Source organism: Sphaeramia orbicularis, chromosome 9, assembly GCF_902148855.1.
Source record: "Sphaeramia orbicularis chromosome 9, fSphaOr1.1, whole genome shotgun sequence".
NCBI lineage: Eukaryota > Metazoa > Chordata > Actinopteri > Kurtiformes > Apogonidae > Sphaeramia > Sphaeramia orbicularis.
Genome location: NC_043965.1, coordinates 19507051 through 19526185, shown reverse-complemented (window position 1 = coordinate 19526185; position 19135 = coordinate 19507051). Strand labels below are relative to the sequence as shown.

General features: G+C 38.2%; 1 protein-coding gene across 1 annotated transcript in view; it reads right to left on the bottom strand.

Moving 5' to 3' along the window:
• fbxl17 (F-box and leucine-rich repeat protein 17) overlaps positions 1-19135 on the bottom strand; it is a 342006-nt gene that overhangs the window by 236899 nt on the left and 85972 nt on the right. The window contains exon 7 of the mRNA XM_030143655.1: positions 6385-6492. Within this exon, the coding sequence (XP_029999515.1) occupies positions 6385-6492 (108 nt within the window). The remainder of the gene's footprint in view (positions 1-6384; positions 6493-19135) is intronic.

Sequence of the window (19135 nt, the reverse complement as noted above, 5' to 3'; positions counted from 1 at the left end):
TAAGACAGACCCAAAGTGCTTCCAAACTTGCTTCATAACATTAGTCTACATTTGGTTTGAATTTTTAGAGGTTGCAAAATCTCCTGGTCTAAGATTTGAGAAATATCTATTCGTAAAGTCTTTTGATCCTGTGTTGAGAATAATATCAGAGATTGGAATGAACAAAGCAGAAGCACTTTGTTATTGAGTTTTCAGGTATCTGCTTTACTTAAATGTTTATTTTCCTGACAAGTTTTACTCCTTATTTTAACACAAATGCTTGTACTTCCTACTTCTTACATTTTCTTACAACTTTTTAACTTTGAAATTATTGCTATTTTGCGGCTCTGTGTGTCTTCGCAACATCAAAACTTGTTTCAGCCTAAAGACATGAGGCAATAGCACGTAAAATTGGTGTTCTTAGCATACTTTTGAGCTCTTTGAATAATAAACGATCCAAGAGGAGACTGTGTAACATTAACATTGTTTTAAGAGTATAGGTCTTTTTTTTTTTCTTACTTTGTAAATCTTGTTATTTTATGTGCACATCAAGCAAAATCATAGAAACTCAAGGTTTTACTCTCTTTTTTTCTTTGCAGAGGATGGGAGCCACAGTCAGATTGAGGATGTTGAAAGTCCTGAACATACTGGCCTAAGCTCACTGAGCCACCGGGATGGTTTGAACATATGATTCTGGTTATGAAATTAAATAGCTTCCCTGTCATAAACCAGACTGTTTTATTTGCTCATAAACACAGAGAGAGAATGAGGTATAGCCTACGGTCCAATTCTGTCAAATTTAGAGAGCATTTATCAAAGGTCCTAACATTCTGTAGAGAAGAACAACAAAAGCGTCGCAGCGGCACAGCTGAATTAATGTACAAGGCCCCAAATTAAGACCAGAAACATCCGAGCTCTGCACATCAGAGAGACAACACTGAACCATTGCAGCCTCAAAATATACCTCTTTTCATCTCACACACATTCTTCAGCAGTCCCTCCATTTGTTTTGTCTTTGGCCTCTTCTCTCTTTTCCTGAGGGTGGGGAATTTCACACTCACAAAAAAGGCATTTTGAGGCCCATACTGTCTTAGGGCAATGATAGGCTGATGTATGAGGAGGGGTATTGTGGGTAGGCATGACAAGCAAAAGGGAAGCCATCAGTGGGACATCTAAGGCCGGGGGAATGAAGGCTCTCTGGCACCCAGAGCCACTCTCAAACACTGGCTCTCTGATAGAGCCGACCTTGGACTTAATCACTACCAGAAGAAAAGAGCAGCACTTGACAGGAAGATGGAGAGACAGAGGGAGGGGGATGTGTGTGAGAAAGAGGCAGAAACAGACAAAAACACACAGAAGGGAAATAAAGCGATCCATAACAGCGGGAGATACTGACCCAAAAAAAAAAAAAAAAAAAAAAAAGATTGGACAGAGAAAACAGAAAACAAAAAAAAAAAGAGGAAAAGAAAAAACACATAACCAGGTAACAAGATGGATAATGACTCAAAGTGAGCAAAGTGTGATCGAGCAGAGAGATAGAACAGAAACACAAACACACACATCTGACACACTCTGGCTGGCTCAGTAAAGCAGTCAATCCTTTTAATAATAACCAATGCCTCGCCACCCGCACACACAAGCGCGCACACAATAAATCTATTGCGCTTCCACCTCTGCGGCTTGTCACTGCTTTGACTAAAGGCCGAACCTTTTGAATCTAATTTAAGGGAATGATTAATCTCATACAGGTACACACAAATGCACATACAGCTTGCATCCAGTTCTCAAATTAGCTGCTGAGGGAAAGAGCAAAACTCGCCGACACACACACAAAGCCTCCGTCCCGAGAGATTTTGTATCCGCTGTGCCGCCTTGGGATGTCAGAAGTCATTTTTAATTCCATTATTAATGTCAAGAGCTTTGAGGGAGCCGACCGTAAATACAAATTTGCTTTATATCCCTGGCACAACAACACGAAAAGACCACATCAGACACTTAAAATCACAGGGGTTTTGTTCTGACATTTGAGACTGCATGCACTGTTTGATTTCCGGCCAACACAGAAAGCGTTAGCTTGTTTTCGATCAGCAGATTTTACTCCCCCGGCCAGCAGAAATCTTGATTTTCCCTTTTAGTGGCTAACAGGATGATGATTTATCAAACTAGTTACAAATATTGAGTTGTGTTGCACATCACACAGAAACCATAAAGCTCCCATAGGGCTGAGACACTGAAAAGCTATTAGAGGAGCGTAAATGCCACAGCTTTACAGTTATTCTACAGACCATCTGCATCGAACCCGGCTCCATGGGTGGCCTACTTCAGCCATCAGCTCACTTGATTAAGAAAATACAATTTGAATTGATTTCCTCGTACCCTAATTTGTGAGAAGTCAGAATAAAAAAAAAAGACTATCAATCTGAAATGAGTGTGTCATATGAGAGAAGTTAATAAAAGTAATGGATTTTCTTCTCTCTCTCTTTCTTTTTTTTTTTTTTTTTTTTCCAGATGGATCGCAACTGAGGAGGTTGGGAAGATTATCAGACAGAGTGGAAGAGAGAGAGAGAGAGAGAGAGAGCAATCAAGGAAGAAAAGAAATGAGAGGGAGTGTGATAATCGAACACAAGGAGAGCGCCGCGGTCCCGAAATCGCATGTGGGTCCACGGAGTCATCAGAAATGCAACGATTCTAAATGCAAGAATATGATTTTCAGTCGACACTGGATGGAACCAAGTGGGACTGAATGAGAGGAGGAATCAACTGCTAAATGAGATAATTACTGTCAGAGATTATAGAGGGACAGAGAGGAGGAGGAGGAGGAGGAGGAGGAAAGATAGGAATCGCTGAAATGATGCCTGAAATGACAGAAACACAAAGCGATACAGAAGCGTTTAATTCCATTATGACCATCGGAACCAAACTTCCACCACTAACTTTGACTGAACACATAATTTCCTACGAACACTAGTGTTGAAGATGCCAATGGAGACAATGCAAGGAAAAACTAGATAGTAATGGCAGTAGACATGGATAGTATGGCCAAAAAACACTTTCATAACAGTCAGAATCAATAATTATCATGATAAAGGTCAAAGTGTAAAGAGATCTATAGACATGAAAACAACATAAAAACAAAAGTAGATAAAAGCAATGTGAAAGATGCAACAAGACCAGTGTAATGTTGAAACAAACCCAACAAATGATGCAAACTATGAAACAACTGTTCAAATTTAGTATTGATTTTGCACGTCTTTTAAAACTTTGATTTCATGTTGTGAAAGCCAAGAAAAATATATACCAGAATAAATATAATGACCACAACAAAATAAAATCATGATAACAATAATAATTGTTTTATTGCTCGGTTGTAAATGCAGCTCTTTCAAATAAAAGGAGCATGTCATATTATAGATATGAGTCATACAGACAGTTTGATGTGATTAATCGCAGTGGATCCCTTCTATTATTCTTGATATTGAAGGTTTTAATGTCGGATATTTAAATGTAAAATCGTGAAATTAACTTGGAATTAATGTGGTATCGCAAAAAAAAAAAAAAAAAAAAAAAAAAAGCAAATGTATTTAAAGTGAAATACAGATTTCTAATTAAAGCACGAAGGCCATTGAAAGTGATTATCATCTTGAAAGGCATATTTCTTATCTGCACCAACAGAAATGATAACAAAAGTCAGACCTGTGTGTTTCAATGCCATTTCATTTCATTAGGGTCATTCGAATTAAAGATCAGACACTGTTTTTTAATATGCACTACTATACATAATAACTAACAAAAATAAGTGAGTTCAACGTTCTAGTGGTAGTTGAAAGCACTCTATAATCAGAAATAAGGAGGAAAAAACGACTAGGAAAGACTGTGGTGAGAGTTCAGAATACTGGGAGAATGAAAGAGCTTTGCGGTGTATTCTCCTGTCAAAATTACAAAGAATCTCATCATGTATAATGAAAGCTTTGATTAATATAGGGTTTGCTTGGCCATAAATTGATACTATATATGAAGCCGTCAGTGTGCGTGAAACAGGTCGGTTTCATTGTAAAACGCAACGCAGGTAAAGCAGAAGTCACAAAGCACTATATCAGAATAATGAATCTTTTTCCCTCTACAGAAATAGTTCAGCTTAGTCTTCTTTTACTTTAAGCCAGTAAACCTGATAGCGCCTTGATAATGTTTACATTATAAAGGTACCACTGATTTGGACAAGATTTCACCTTCATATGAAAGTGCTTTAGCATTATGTTGCTATCAACCGCACGTATAGTATATATAGTAGCAGATATCTCCAACGTGCTTCAACTGTACTAAAATGTTCTGTAAAATGTGGTTTATGTGGATAACACCGCACTATATAATAAACAAAAGAGCTCTGGTATTGAAATGAGCAACGCTACCAACACACTGCTGTCAACTAACCATACACAAAAGTTTTCCTCTTTTATTGTATTAAAGGGGTCATATTTTGCTTTTTTGTTTTTTTTTTAAATGGAATTATGCATTTTAAGACATTTCCCTGTGGTCTAAATAAACTGTAAATGCTATGCTTGGGTCTGAATTCTTCATTAATTCAACTCCACAGGTCCATCTTCAACCCTACTTCTGACTAATGACACCAGAAAGGTCGTTTTGAGCGCTGGCCCTTTAAATACAAATGAGCCACTTCACACCCCACTCCCTCCAGGTTGCTGACTGTGCTGCTCTATCCCATTTCTCTGCACTCTGAGAAATGTTCGTCAGAAGTCTTGACCTTATATGTGCACATGTCGTGACGTAACTAGTTATAGATGCAACAAATTAAGAAGGAATTAAAACAGGTTGTAGAAATCCACTTGAATTTTGCCAAAATGAATATAAAGATAGCTTTGCAGCACCTGGAGGGTTCAAATTCAAACTTTTTGAACTATTAAGGTCCCAAATACACAAATAAATATATGGAATAATAAAAGTGGGCAAAATATCACTCCTTCAAGAGGATGAAGATTCTTTATTTGACAGTATATATTTTACATGCAGACAAAATTGACCTTCTGCCTTTAACCCAGTGAGGGGTTACAGGAGGTTAAGTGCCTTGCACAAGGGCACGCCAATTTCTTTGCTGGTCCAGGGAATTGAACCCTTCAGTCACAAGCCACCTCTCCAACCTTCTAGGTCACAGCTGGCCCCAGGCTTATGTAAACAAATGCCTGATGTACATGTGGAGGTAAAAGAGTCAGCCCTGTGTTGTTTTTGTGTGTTTCATTTGCTGGTTACAGTGAAAACTGTGGTTTTATGTACACCGTATCCATGGCAACAATCTTGTTGGTCGCCCATAACATCAATAAAAGATGGGAGTTACTTGTAGCTTTAAAAAACATAAATATCAGAATCATGAACTTGCTCATCTGAACTCGTAAAATTTCACCTTTGTTAATACTCCAATAAATAATAATGAGCTGTGCTAGACTGTGCGTGTTGGCGGATGTGTATGCCTCCACCTCCAGGTATGCTAATGCTGTTATGACTGGCTGGCTTCATTACTGTCTGTCTACAACACCATGGCCAAGGTCAGTGGAGGCTGCAGAGATGATCGGAGGCCAAAACCATGAGCACAAATTAATCTGCTGTTTAATCTAATAACGCAGCGTGGCATCGAGTGTCTCAGTCTTATTAACACAACTGTAATTGCATTTGAGGTGGAATGGGCGTGCGCAGGTCCACAAGAGTACGTTCACTCTCGTGTGGACACCCAAGTATATCAAACACAAATCGAATTGTATTACACAAGCGCGCTGTGGTGTGTTGAAGCACACCGTGACACATACAGGCAATAGGTACACACACATACACGTGCATTCTGGACGGATAGTAAGTCAGGAAAAAGGAGGTAAATGTGCGGAAAAACCAGCGGCAGTATTTCCTGGTAAATTCAATTCAAGCAATCAGTGTGAGTGTATGTGTGTCCATGTTTATATGGCATAGAACATCTTTAACCATGAAGCCCTCCTCATTAGCATGGTAATATCCGAACAGCAGGGTGTAGTCAGAACAGCAGCGTATTATTAGGATTCATCTCATTAGGCTTTCATGAGATTTAAAGTTAACACGAAATAACTTCAAAACTAAATCTGAGATAAAATACACAGTGAAGTCCTGAGTTTACTTTGCAAACATTACCCCCCCCCCCCCCCCCCCCCCCATGGAGACTGCAGCAAAGGAGAGCTGGTCTACAGTAACAGGATTAAACCAAAAAAAGAAGACCTTAGTCACGTAGAAATATCTTTTGACATTTACTCATAGAGGAATTTACCAAAAAAAAAAAAAAAAAAAAGTAGTGAGTTGACTTAAATTAACCTTCTGTAAGTGAGCTGTGAGAAGTTCAATATCTTTAATTCTAATGTTAATCAATTCACTTACCGCAGTAAGATGAATGACTCCCTGAGAGGTCACAGGGCAGCCCATAAAGCCAACAAACTGCAGCTCAGGACAATGCTCTGCAACGGCTCGTACAGACCGGTCAGTGACCTGGACAATAGGACAGGAAAGAGTAAAAAGAAATGAAGGGAGAGGACAGACAAAAAGAAGACGGGGAGAGAACACAGTTAATTTTATACGTACGAGACCTTTTTATCTTCATAGCTAATCATGTATTCTTAAGTATCCATTGAAGGTTCAGTGTGTAATATTTAATATCTAGTAATGAAGTTGTAGATTGCACCATTCTGCTCGTATATGTTGGCTGTTCATTATTATGTTATTGCTTCATTAGAGTTGATGGTTGTTTGGTCTGTTCTGGGCTTTTTGGATAATAACGCTGGTCAACCCTCAAACATTTTAGGTGACAGCAATGCACTTCAATGCAGGATACCCTCTTATTATTATTATTATTATTATTATTATTATTATTATTATTATTATTATTATTATCATTATTATTATTATTGTGTCTTGCATAAGAACATGCCAACCCCTTCCATGGGCTTATAAGACACCAAAAATACAAACCAAAGACCAAATACTAGACAATAGACACAACAGACATGAACATGACAGTATACTGACCTATTTAAACAAACACATCTGCCACTTTTTCCAGGCTTTACAAACAAATAATGCTAATTTATATACATTTATATACATTTGAACTAAACAACCATTTCATCTTGTCATCATCAGTGCTCCAGAACATATCAGGATTTCGGATAAACATGTCATCAAACGAAGAGGCTCTCAGTGCATCACATAGAGGACAATACAAAAGAAAATGTGATTCATTTTCCACTTCCCTCAAATCACACAGTCCACAAAGTCTATTTTCTTCTGGGATTTGGGTAAATCTCCCAGTTTCTAAGGCCAAGGGAATACCGATGGTTATAAAATGGAAAAAAAACTAGAGGTGAAGTCCATTCTGAGCTACCGCAGACACCTGGTGCACTCCATGAAAAGTGAGCAGCTCTTCTAAAAGGTATAAACAGCTGATTTTAAAGCTACGTATGACATTTGTGAACCAATTTTTCATCAAATCTGTAAAACCTGAGTGATAGCCTAAGTATCACGAATGTGTTAGTCTTCCTGGGATTACACACCTGAATCACTTCCCTCACGGTGAACAACTTCAAAGTGTACTCCACCACAAATACTCTATTTGTTTACATACCAAAATCAAAACTTAAATGAAACTGTCACCCAGGTTTTTCCGGAATTCAACACAGCTGCAGTAGTAAGCAAAAATGAAGCCATTTCCATGTTTGCTGCCACAACGGCCATACTGCGGCTGCGTGAAATTCCGAAAAAACAAAAAACAAAACAAGTGACAGTTTCGTCACTTGTAATCACAGTAAGAACAACGGATTTGTGATACTTAGACCATCACTCAGATTTAACAGATTTGCTAAAAAAAATTGGTGACAAACGTCATATGCAGTTTTAAGGTAAGAAAAACACAATTTCTATAGAACCCAACCAAAAACAACACCAGGATTTAACTAAAACAATAGTTTAGATCCTAGTGATCACTATCTTTCATTTGCAACTAGTTTTTTAACTCTAACTGATGCAGTGAGTAGCTTCTACATTTCTTAAACAACCACCAGTTTGATACAGAGCATAAAGACTGGACTGTGTTTCAATGGAAAAAGGTCATATGGTCTGATGAGTCAAAACTGATCCAGTTCAAGAGCGATGAATGCATCAGGGTGAGAACAGAGGCCGATGGAGTGATTACCCATCATGCCTGGTGCCTAAAGTACAAGCCTGTAGGGCAGTGATCTGGGGTTGATTCAGTTAGTCAGGTCTAAGTTAAGTAACATAATTTGTCCATAAAAGGAGCTGATTCTGAATACACTGAATAACCAGTGGATTTTTTTTTTCCTTTGCTGATGACACAGACAAATTCCAAGGTGACAAAATCAAGATTCATCGGGCTCATATTGTGACAGAGTGATTCATGGAGCATGAGACATCACTTTCACACATGGACTGGCCATCATAGAGTCCAGACCTGAACCAGATGGAGAATCTTCGGAATGTGGACAAAACTTCACACAACGGTTAGAATCTCATCATCAATTCAAAGGCCTCAGTCATAAATGAATGCAACTATGGATGGAAATAAATGTTGTGACATTTATCGTGACGTTGCATAAATATTTCATGGCATAAATTTAAGAGCGAATGCGTACCACAATCAAAACTAAAGTCAGGTTTGTTGGCCAGGCTGGGTATATTTCCAGGTTATTATAGACTCATGCAAACATAAATATGAATAGTATATTCAATGTCTGTAATTACAACCTCCTAAATCCCCCTAAATATTACACACTGGATGCCATTTCAATTTCAATTTCCCTATGGGTGACTGCATTTAATTTGTTCAACCCAACAATATGACATTAGTGGTGAAAACCCCCTCTAGAAGCTTTTGCAGTGGACATAAAAACCAACAAGCAACAACTGTAGCAACATCTGTGTCAGGTGTATTTTTCAAAGTCAGTGGGTGCAGATGGGTGTTGTCGAAGTGAAGCTTAAATGTCTAATTCTAATCCATCTGTACTGCAGGCACGTTGTGTTTGATGAGCAGCAAAGAAAAGGAGTGAGACAGGGAGGATCACAGACGGCAAGGAGGAGGAGAATAACGTACAAAACAGCTAAAATGGTGTGTCTGCCAAGTGGCGTGGGCGTCGACTTATGATGGATGGACCGCTCCCCATCATTCAGCCAGCCGTCTACTAACAGCTCATAATGGATAAGGGATCAATAGGGAAGCAGAACATTTCCACTAGCTTCCACTGTAGTCATCAATACAGGTATTGATAGCTACTCCACCTCCCTCACCACATTCAACACTCCAACAATATGTGGGAGATTGTTTCTCCTCTCTGTAGACTCGGCGTTTCCTCCAACTCCTCAATCACAAAGACAAAATGAGATGAGAAGAAGAGGAGAGGAGAGAATCGACTCTGTGCTGTGATTAACTGGGAAAACATTCCTGCATTCCTGTCAAAATCTGCGCTCCTTCTTGAAGCCTCTGAAAAAGCAAGTCAAGCAAAAGATAACGTCGTCGCTGTTCGTCTACGTTTTATGCCAAGCATAGAACGGAGTAAAACTGGTAAAAAAAAAACCCACTCAACTGAGAAAGGAATAAAAGGTGGTTTAGAAATGTTGAACATGTTAACTTCATTTGCAATGTTAATACACATCTAGTTCAGAAAAGGCTGTGTCGTTTCATTTAATACCATCTCTTTTTATCTAAGATTCACTTTATCAGGAACTCATTTTAGTTCAGGGACCACATACAAACAAATCTGATCTCAAGTGGGCCGGACCAGTAAAATAATAGCATTATTAACTTACGAATACACTCAAAACTCAAAATTTTTCTCTTTGTTTTAAAAAGTGCAGTTTTACCAATATTATACCGCGGCTTCTCATATAGTACATTACAACTTACAGATCACAGTGGATCGACAAAAGCACACAACATTTAGTAACAGGCGGAATATTGTTAAAATTCCACTTATTTTTAGGCTGTTTACGGCTGTTTAGGATATTCACAATAGTTTGTAATTATAAACATTTTTATCATGTGATTTTACTTTTTTCACACTAAAACAAAGAGAAAAAAAATGGAGATGTCATCACTTATACATTGTTACTAGCGCTGTCAAACACTTAAAATTTTTAATCAGATTAATCACAGGGTTGCCGTGGATTAATTTCGATTAAATATTTAAATATTTATTCTTAATTAATATTAATCGTGTTTCATTTTGCATGAGCAAACAAACTCAAGAAAAAGGGAATATATATGCACTTGATGTGTTTGTTGCAAGCTGGGCGATGCATTAGCTGAAGTGTTAACAGAATCCTGACTATTGTATGCTTCACGTGTGCATAATACTTTATGTCGGTCGAGGGTTCCGGCTTGGTTTTTTTGTCCTCATATTTCCATCCAGAGGGCCAACGTGCTGTTTAACATCTTCTATCTTTATGGGTTGGTTCTGCTGCCTGTCACTACCAAATCAGCTGCCCATTTCCCTAATTATTATGTTATTATTTTATTACCAATCCACTTGAGATTGAATTGGTCTGAATGTGAAGCCTGAAATAAAATGATTTTGACATACTTTACTTGATTGTTAATATCGTCAGTGTAATTTTTGCATTTCACATATTCGTCCCACGGGCCAGAATGGACCCTTTGGTGGGCTGGTTTTGGCCCCCTAGGCTGCATGTTTGACATCACTGCACTATATGGACAAAAGTATTGGGACACACCACGGCTACAACTCATAAGATGTCCTGTTCATGCTGATTTGAGATATAAACATCAATATTTATTTAAAAGTTTAATGGGAGATTTTCTTCCAAAGTGAGATATGAAGAAAGTAGACGGTTAGTTATAAAAAAGAAAAAATTATCATGTACAGTCAGAGCATGAAAAATATTTTAGAAATTTAGAGGTAGAACATTTAAAATCATAGTCATGGATTAAAAAAAATCAATGGTGGGAGAAATCCAGTAAAAACCATATTATGCATTTTGGAGGCAAAGATAATTTCAAATAAACTAATGCAATGATATTTATCACAATGTAAACTATATTATGACATTCGACATTATTATTGATTTATAGCCCAGACCCCTGTTAGAAAAGAAACACCTGAATTCAATGTGTCCCAATACTTTTGTCCATATAGTGTATGCTTTAAAACAGTATACTTAAGTCAAAACACAGCACAGTTTCCAAACAGTGAATAAAGTAGTCCTGCTCCACCACATGGTCTTTACTGCATGATTGACAACATAATATATGACCCAATAAGTCTGGAAACAGTGATGTTTTGCTGATGGAATGGTTTACAGTTACAAACAGGAGGCAGGACACATCCCTAAGCACAGTGGTAGAAATAAGAAACAAACAGCATTGGAGGTTGTTTATGGATCTCCTTCCTTCTTCCTTTTGGCTATTTTCAGGTTCACACTGTAGCCAGAGAGCCGTATCTACTTCGCTACAGCCTCGTTTGCTAATAGATTCATTAGAAACCTTTACTCACACTGATGAAACTACTACTTGTAAATCTTGCTCTTCCTAATCCCTTGCCCCTCTATCCTTTCATTCTGTTGACGCTGTCCTACACACACACTCTTAGACCTAATCACACTTCTGTCACTCTAATGTTGCCTTTCCCTCTTTTCCTCCGTTGCTCCCTCAATGCCCCCCTCTTCTACCTTAAAGGTTATTGAGTCAAGGCAGCAGAAGATGGAAAACCCGGGGAGACAGCGAGCGAGTGGAGAAGTCACAAAAGGAAAGAACAAGGTGTCCATTTATCTTTCAACCAGTCACATACAGTATGGCTTATCTGGCTAAAACACCTCCTATAACTCTAGTGCAGCTCAAACGTATGTTTCTGCCTTATCTGTTAGGAGTAAAAGTGCTTGTAAAGTAAAAAGTGGCTCATAAAAGAATAGGACTGCAAAGGATTTCAGGCTGCAAATGAGTTGGAGAAAAAGAATTCTGAGGTTACAGTTTAAGAGTGGAAGAGTGTTTCATATAAAAATTAGTGCTGTCAAACGATTAACATTTTTAATCAGATTAATCACAGGGTTGCTGTGGATTAATTTCAATAAATCACATTTAATATTTTTAATCTATACTGATTGCATTTCATTTTGCATGAGCAAACAGACTCAAGAAGAAGAGAATATATATGCCAGGGGTGTCAAACTCATGTTAGTTCAGGGGCCACATACAACCCAATATGACCTGCAGTGGGCTGGATGATTAAAATAATAACACAATAATACAGAAATAATATCAATTCCAAAATTTGTTTGTCTAATTTCTATGTTTTAGAGTGAAAAAAGTAAAATTATATTATCAAATTTTTTACATCCTTTAAAAAATTGTGGAAAAACATGAACAACCATGACCAAAATGAAATTTATTAAGAAAAAAAGTGCAATTTTAACAATTTATGCCATTATTTGGCCTCAGCTTCTCATTTTCACATGTTCATTACAACTTACAGATCACAGTGGATCTACAAATACACAAAATATTTAATAACAGACAGAATACTGGTACAGTTACTCTTAATTCTCTTAAGACATTTCAGGTTGTTCATATTTGTTCACGTTTTTCACATTTTTTGTTAAAGGCTAGTTTGTAAATGTTAACATTTTTGTGTAATTTTATGTTTTTTTACACTAAAACAAAGAGACAAATTTGTGGTTTTCATTATTTATAGGTTATTATGATAGTATTTTACTGGTCTGACCCACTTTAGATGGAATTGACCTAAAATTATTTTGATATCATTGATTGCTGTTTTTGTTTCACTAATTCATCCCACGGGCCGGACTGGACCCACTGGCGGGCTGGTTTTGGCCCCCGGGCCGTTTGTTTGACACCCCCGATATATGCACTTAATGTGTTTATCAAACACCTTCAACATTTTCAGCAATTCAACTTGAAACAACTGTTCTGTCTTGTTTTTTTGGTTTTTTTTGTACTCATATTTCCATCCAGAGGGCCAACGTGCTGTTTAGCATCTTCCATCTTTATCAGGTGGTTCTGCTGCCTTTCGCTATAAGGATCAACTGCCCATTTGCCCATGCACAATGCTAACTCTACTTGATCAAACTGTCTGAAATGCGTTGCCAGAGACGTTCAGAGTCATTCTGCACTGCAGATGGGTTAATGAAGTTAAAATTTTTGATCAGATTAATCATGATGATGGATTAATCTGCGTTAACATGTTAATTTTGACAGCCCTAAAATAATTATATATAGACTTGAACAACAGGCTGCATGCTGGGATTAAAGAGCTCTGTTTCCAGGGTATCTGTAGATCTGAGGAAGTAAAATTTATGACTTTTTAAGATGTTTTTCAAGGTGTCCTTGATCAAATTTAAGACGTTACATTCACAAAAGCAACAGTAAAACCAACCTTATTACCTCCACCAAGGAGGTTATGTTTTTGCCAGGGTTTGTTTGTTTGTTTGTTTGTCTGTTTGTTTGTCTGTCCGTTAGTGCGCAACATAACTCAAAAAGTTATGGACAGATTTGGATGAAATTTTCAGGGTTTGTTGGAAATGGGATAAGGAAGAAATGATTAAATTTTGGTGGTGATTGGGGGTGGGGGGGCCCACGGGGGGGGGGGGGGGGGGGGGGGGGGGCACTGATCAGCCTTGGCGGAGGTCTGCGCTCTCCGAGTGCTTCTAGTTGTTATTGTATTGAACTGGTTTTAACCTTGTTTCAATCCAGCTAACATTCCATGTATCCATGACTGATGTTTCTGCTACTGACGTTCAAGCTGCTGAAGCTCTAACCTACACCCCTCCACCTCCTCCCATCAATGATCGTTGGCAGCTCCTCTCATTCAGATCTCCGTAATGCTAAAATGCTAAACACTAAGCACAAATCTGACAAATTCTTTACAAAGATTTCCAAAGCATATATAGTACTATCATATATTGTGGAACATTTTATTTAAGGACTTTTTGAGGATCCACAGACACGCTGGTTTCAGTAGAGGGGTTTTAAAACCAAATTTAACCACACAATATGTCATTTCTACCACTAGGAGTCTCCCAAGCAAAAGATTAATGAAAAAGACACAGCTCTTCGTGAGAGTGTTTCCATTATTCTGAATATGAATATAATCTGAATTTGACAGGTGTCCTGTAAACAGCACATTGCCTTTGGATATTCTGGATTAGGCCTTTTTCCAAATGGAACACTTTCTGCCTAAGACGTGTGGGATATGCCAATATTATTCTGCTTCTTAGGAGGATTCTTTGGACAAATGTAACTCATTTGCAGTTTTTTATTGCAGGTGGCACAGTCAGCTGGAGTAGAAACAAAGGTGCTCTCTGGTAAAAAATAGTGCTGATGACTGGGGATATCAACAAGTTTCTGCATTTGAGCAAATATCACAAGGTTAGCTTTTTAAGAAAGTGTCTGAAGGGATGACAGTGGGAGGCTGTGTTCACACAGTGGAATGTTTGCCAACACTGAAACACTGAAAACTGCTATTTTTAATCAGGGTACGATCAGCTATTTGTAAATGGAAATATTACTGGAAGATTCATGATCATTATCGTGATAAATAGCCTACTAGAAATGCAATATTCTTCACAATTTTTGCATATGAGTCATTTTCACTGACACTGAAAATCACTCTGTCATGACTCAGGCAAACCATGTTTAAAGAAGAGGAAATGAATTAGTTTTATTCACATAATATTTAATGGTGTATATTCACACTACGTTATTTCAATCTAATGAATAGCTACTAAAATGTTAACATTGCCAAAAGGGCTCAAACTGATTTTTTTTTTATGTATATACTCTAAACATCTGGTATGTCTAGTCTAGTATGTAAGGCAGACTCGTCAAATATGTACTATACACCTTTAAAAAACAACAAAAAGAACTTTAACAGATATTAAACTGATATAATTGAACAAATTAATTATATAATTGAATAACTGATGGATTTGGTTCCAAAATGCTTACTTTGTGTTTTTACATAGTAGGCTTAATTTTTAGAGCTTTTTCTTTGGTTAAATGTTTAGAAAATGTCGATTTGGACAGTGTGAGCTGAGATTTACTGCACAGTGTGGTTCCAGTAGGTTTTTTTTTTTTTTTAACCTTTTAAAAAAGGAATAAATCCATAACAAAAGTGCTCATCCAGGACATGGCTTTATTGTAGCAGCTCGCCAGACTTGCTAGTTTTATCTATAAGACAGTTTTTAGTTGTTTTTTTTCCTCAGAGCAATCGATGACTGGATGCACCTTAAAATTCTACGCCTCAGGTTGGACCCACCGCACCACCCATCACCACTCGCTGCAGTCAGAAAAGATTAAGTGAAGGTGAGTCAGCGCCCCTAGTCTGAGACACTGATGCATATGGAACCTGATCTGCAGGGCCAGGTGGAGATAGGGGGAGAGTGGAGGTGAGTCGGTTGTCTTTTGGAGTATGAAACTTAAAGAAAAAAAAAAGGCTCCAGAAGGACCAGCCTGAGCTGAGCAGCTGGCAGGTGAAGTGAGCTGGCCAGAGCTCCCCCAACATGGCCTCTGCCAAAAAACCATCAAGGAAAACATTTTCAGGTTGACTACCAGCAAAATCAAAAAGCTACACACGGCCGTGATCCTTAAATCAGAGCCGTCTGTGAGTGGAGCGAACGAATCACAGAACAGGCCACCTCCACCTACGTTCGTACGAGTGTTTGTGCTGCAGGAGTGTGTGGGTGTCTGTGGGTGTATGTGAAAGCAGAACAGACAAAAAAGGAGAACAAGTTACACATCTAGAGCCACTCTCAGCAGGTGAGAAGGGAGACAGAGGAGAAAAAATACGATCCCACCAGAGGAGAACAGGCCAGGAGGGCATGTACCGTATCAGATTAAGCCTGTGTGTGTCTTTGTAGGTATGTGTGTGTGTGTGTCTTTGTATGTGTGTGTGTGTGTGTGTGTGTGTGTGTGTGTGTGTGTGTGTGTATGAGTAAGACCATATGGGTTTGTAACTAAGGTTTGTCTCCAACCCACAAACACAAAACCCTATCCCAAATTTCTCCTCGCCTCCCCCCCGATTCCCCTCAACCTTTCATGGACTTTGATTTAAAAACATGAAAAGAGACATGGCAGGGCTTTGCAGAAGAAGTAGCTTGCCAGTAGAGGCCATAAAGCCTTTTAGAAGGATCTAGTTTAATGGTCTCTGGGTGAAGGAGGTAAGGAAAGCAAAAAGGAAAAAAAAAAAAAAAAGCGAGCTGGAATGGTGGAAATGCTGCAGTCATAAAGATAGCCTTTGTGTGTGTCTGTTTTAAAGAGCTGGGAGGTAATTGTTGAGAGTGCTGTGGTAGCAAAAAGGGATAGTGCTGTATGTGAGTGTGTGGTTTTGTGTCTGGCGGCCGGTTCTTATAAAACGCTGGGGCAGCACCCAGGGGCCACTTCTCATCCAATAAGGGCATTTAAGCTTGTCAATATCGTCTATCATACGACTCGTTTGACTCCATCAAATGCACAAGAAAGAGGGATGGAAACAAAAAACGACTGCGGTTCATCTCACGCGTCAGTGATTTCCTCAATTAAAGATGTAATAAGTAATTGGAAGTAACTTCTATGGGGTTTTTGGGGGTTTTTTTTCCAACTTGTAAGCAAATCAAAGTGCATTTAAAAAAAAATAAGCACCTTTTAATTCTGTTGGGTTTCTGTAAATTGGCTTAGAGTCTGGTTTTGACCAACTCTATATATAAAGTGTCATGAGATAACTTTTTTGTTGTGATCTGGCGCTATATCAATAAAATTTGATCGATTGAGTGATTTGATTGGTTTTCCCCTGTAAGTCGCTTTGGAAAAAAGTGTCTGCCAAATGCATAAACATAAACATAATTCTCTGGGCTGCATCAATAATAGCAGCCCTATTATACTTATTCCCAATTGCACAAGTGACTCTATTCTGCTCCTCTACAGCAGCAACAGGGTGCAACACTAGCTAAGTTAGCTTAGCAGACCGCTAATGTGAACACATGAGTGACTTAAATTACACTTCATAAAAATACAGTCCAGTAAAAATCGTTGTATGTGGGTTTCTGTTCTAGAGACTAGCCACAGATCCTGCTCTATTCAATCCAATGGGCGATATGAACACAGATTATGACCATTTTTAACAAGCAATATATCTTCTGAACATTCTGGCATTACATTGGTGGATTTTTAAAATATAAACAGGGGTAAATAGAGTTTGTTTCAGGCCTCTTTCAGCAACATAAATCTGAACTGACAGAGGTAAAAACAAATTAGAAAAAAAAGCGATCTACACAACATCAAATTATTCTGGACACACCCACTCAAAAGACAGGAATGACACTTTTGCTGTTGTTTGTTGTTGTAGCAACCTAGCATTAACTTTATTACTTACTGTGACATCATCATCAGTGTGGCTGCAGCTACAAGCAACACAACAATGGAGAAAACGTAAACCCTATGATAATACCAACATATCCTCAGGCAGGAACATAATTGTTGACACTTAAAATCTGCGGTTAATTAGAAGAGAGCTGACTTGAAGTTTTGCTCTGATGTTTTCAGAGATATCCCACTAGCTTTGATCAGTATCAACTGTCTTGATGATAATAATCCAGTGACCATTCAGAGATCTGCATAATTAGACATCATGATTATAGTATTGTCTTGGCCTTCTTGGAACCTCAGCAAAAGTAGTACTACAAACAGTATGTTTTAGTCCCTGGTGGTCCCAGCTCTCATAGAAGCAGTGGAAACAGGGAGAGGGGGTGGAGGGTGGGGGGTCATGTCAAGTCTAGATAGCAAAGATGCACTAACACAATATGCAGTATGTGATCTTTGTTTCTGAAGATCTTTGAGACAACAAGAGTGAATGTTACACAATTGCACCTCTAAAGCTGGCTGATCAGAGGTAAAAGAAAAGAAAAAAAAGCAAGAAAAACACATTCTCCTTCACAATATTAATTGCTTTCCTTCCTCTAATTTCTTCTCTTTCTCTTTTGCACACACACACACACACACACACACACACACACACACACACACACATACAGGTGAAGCCGGGTTAATCAGTGAGGAGTGTGGAGGGCAGTCACAATGTCATTTGTCTATGTTTGAAACACGAACTCTAATAATACACAATCACACACCTACACACCCACACTCATTCATCACACACAAATACAAAAATTACACTTCTGTCTGGAAAAAGTAAACTGTAGAACTTTTTTTTTTTTTCCTTTCCCTGCCAAACTGGAGCCATAGTCAGTCTTAGTCAGACCTCCCATCCAGCCGAGTCTGGAAGGTGACCAACCAGAAACCTCAGAAAGAGCAGAGAAATGTACCCCATTCAGAAAGCACTCAGCCATTAAGAGCACGGTTTTACTGGTTTCCAGACACTGTCAGTCAAACAATCACAGGCAGAGAGTTGATATGCGCTAGAGATTTACCAAGACTGTATTCAGAATCACACATTTATAGACTACACATACTGAACACCGCTTTAAACTATGCTATTACCTATATACGTTTATATTTCGGTACGAAGTATGTGAAATTGATCAGAGTACAACATATCACATGAACACCAGGCCTTTAATCATCTGGAATGAATCAGCACAGCAATCTTAGTGAAATCATTACTTGGATATTAGATTGATGAATATTACTGAGCTCTTGGCGCTGGTTTGCTAGCAGGCTTGTAACACACCACCCCGGTTCAGAATCAGTATGACAATAGAAAACAATATGACATTTTGAAGTCAAATGATCAACAGCACTGATAATTCCTTTATAAAGATGTAGAAATTAGTTTAGTCATGAGTGTAAACACAAAGCCAGTCCTCAGTGTCAATTTAAGGAAAGCAAACAACATTTTCATGATCCATTGACTTGGTAATTACTCATTCTTTTCATTCAATTATCATTTATTTGCTATCTTTTCATGGAAAAACAAGTTATTTCTCGGTTTACAAGATTGCAACAGTCGAGATGTCGACAGTTAAGTGTATGATCTTATAAAAACAGAGAAAGGCATATTTATTATTTTATATTAAACTGTTGGTATGTTACCATCGCATAACCTATATTCACTAGAGCAAACTGGACGAGGTGTAACTTTGACGTCTGCTGTGACTTCCC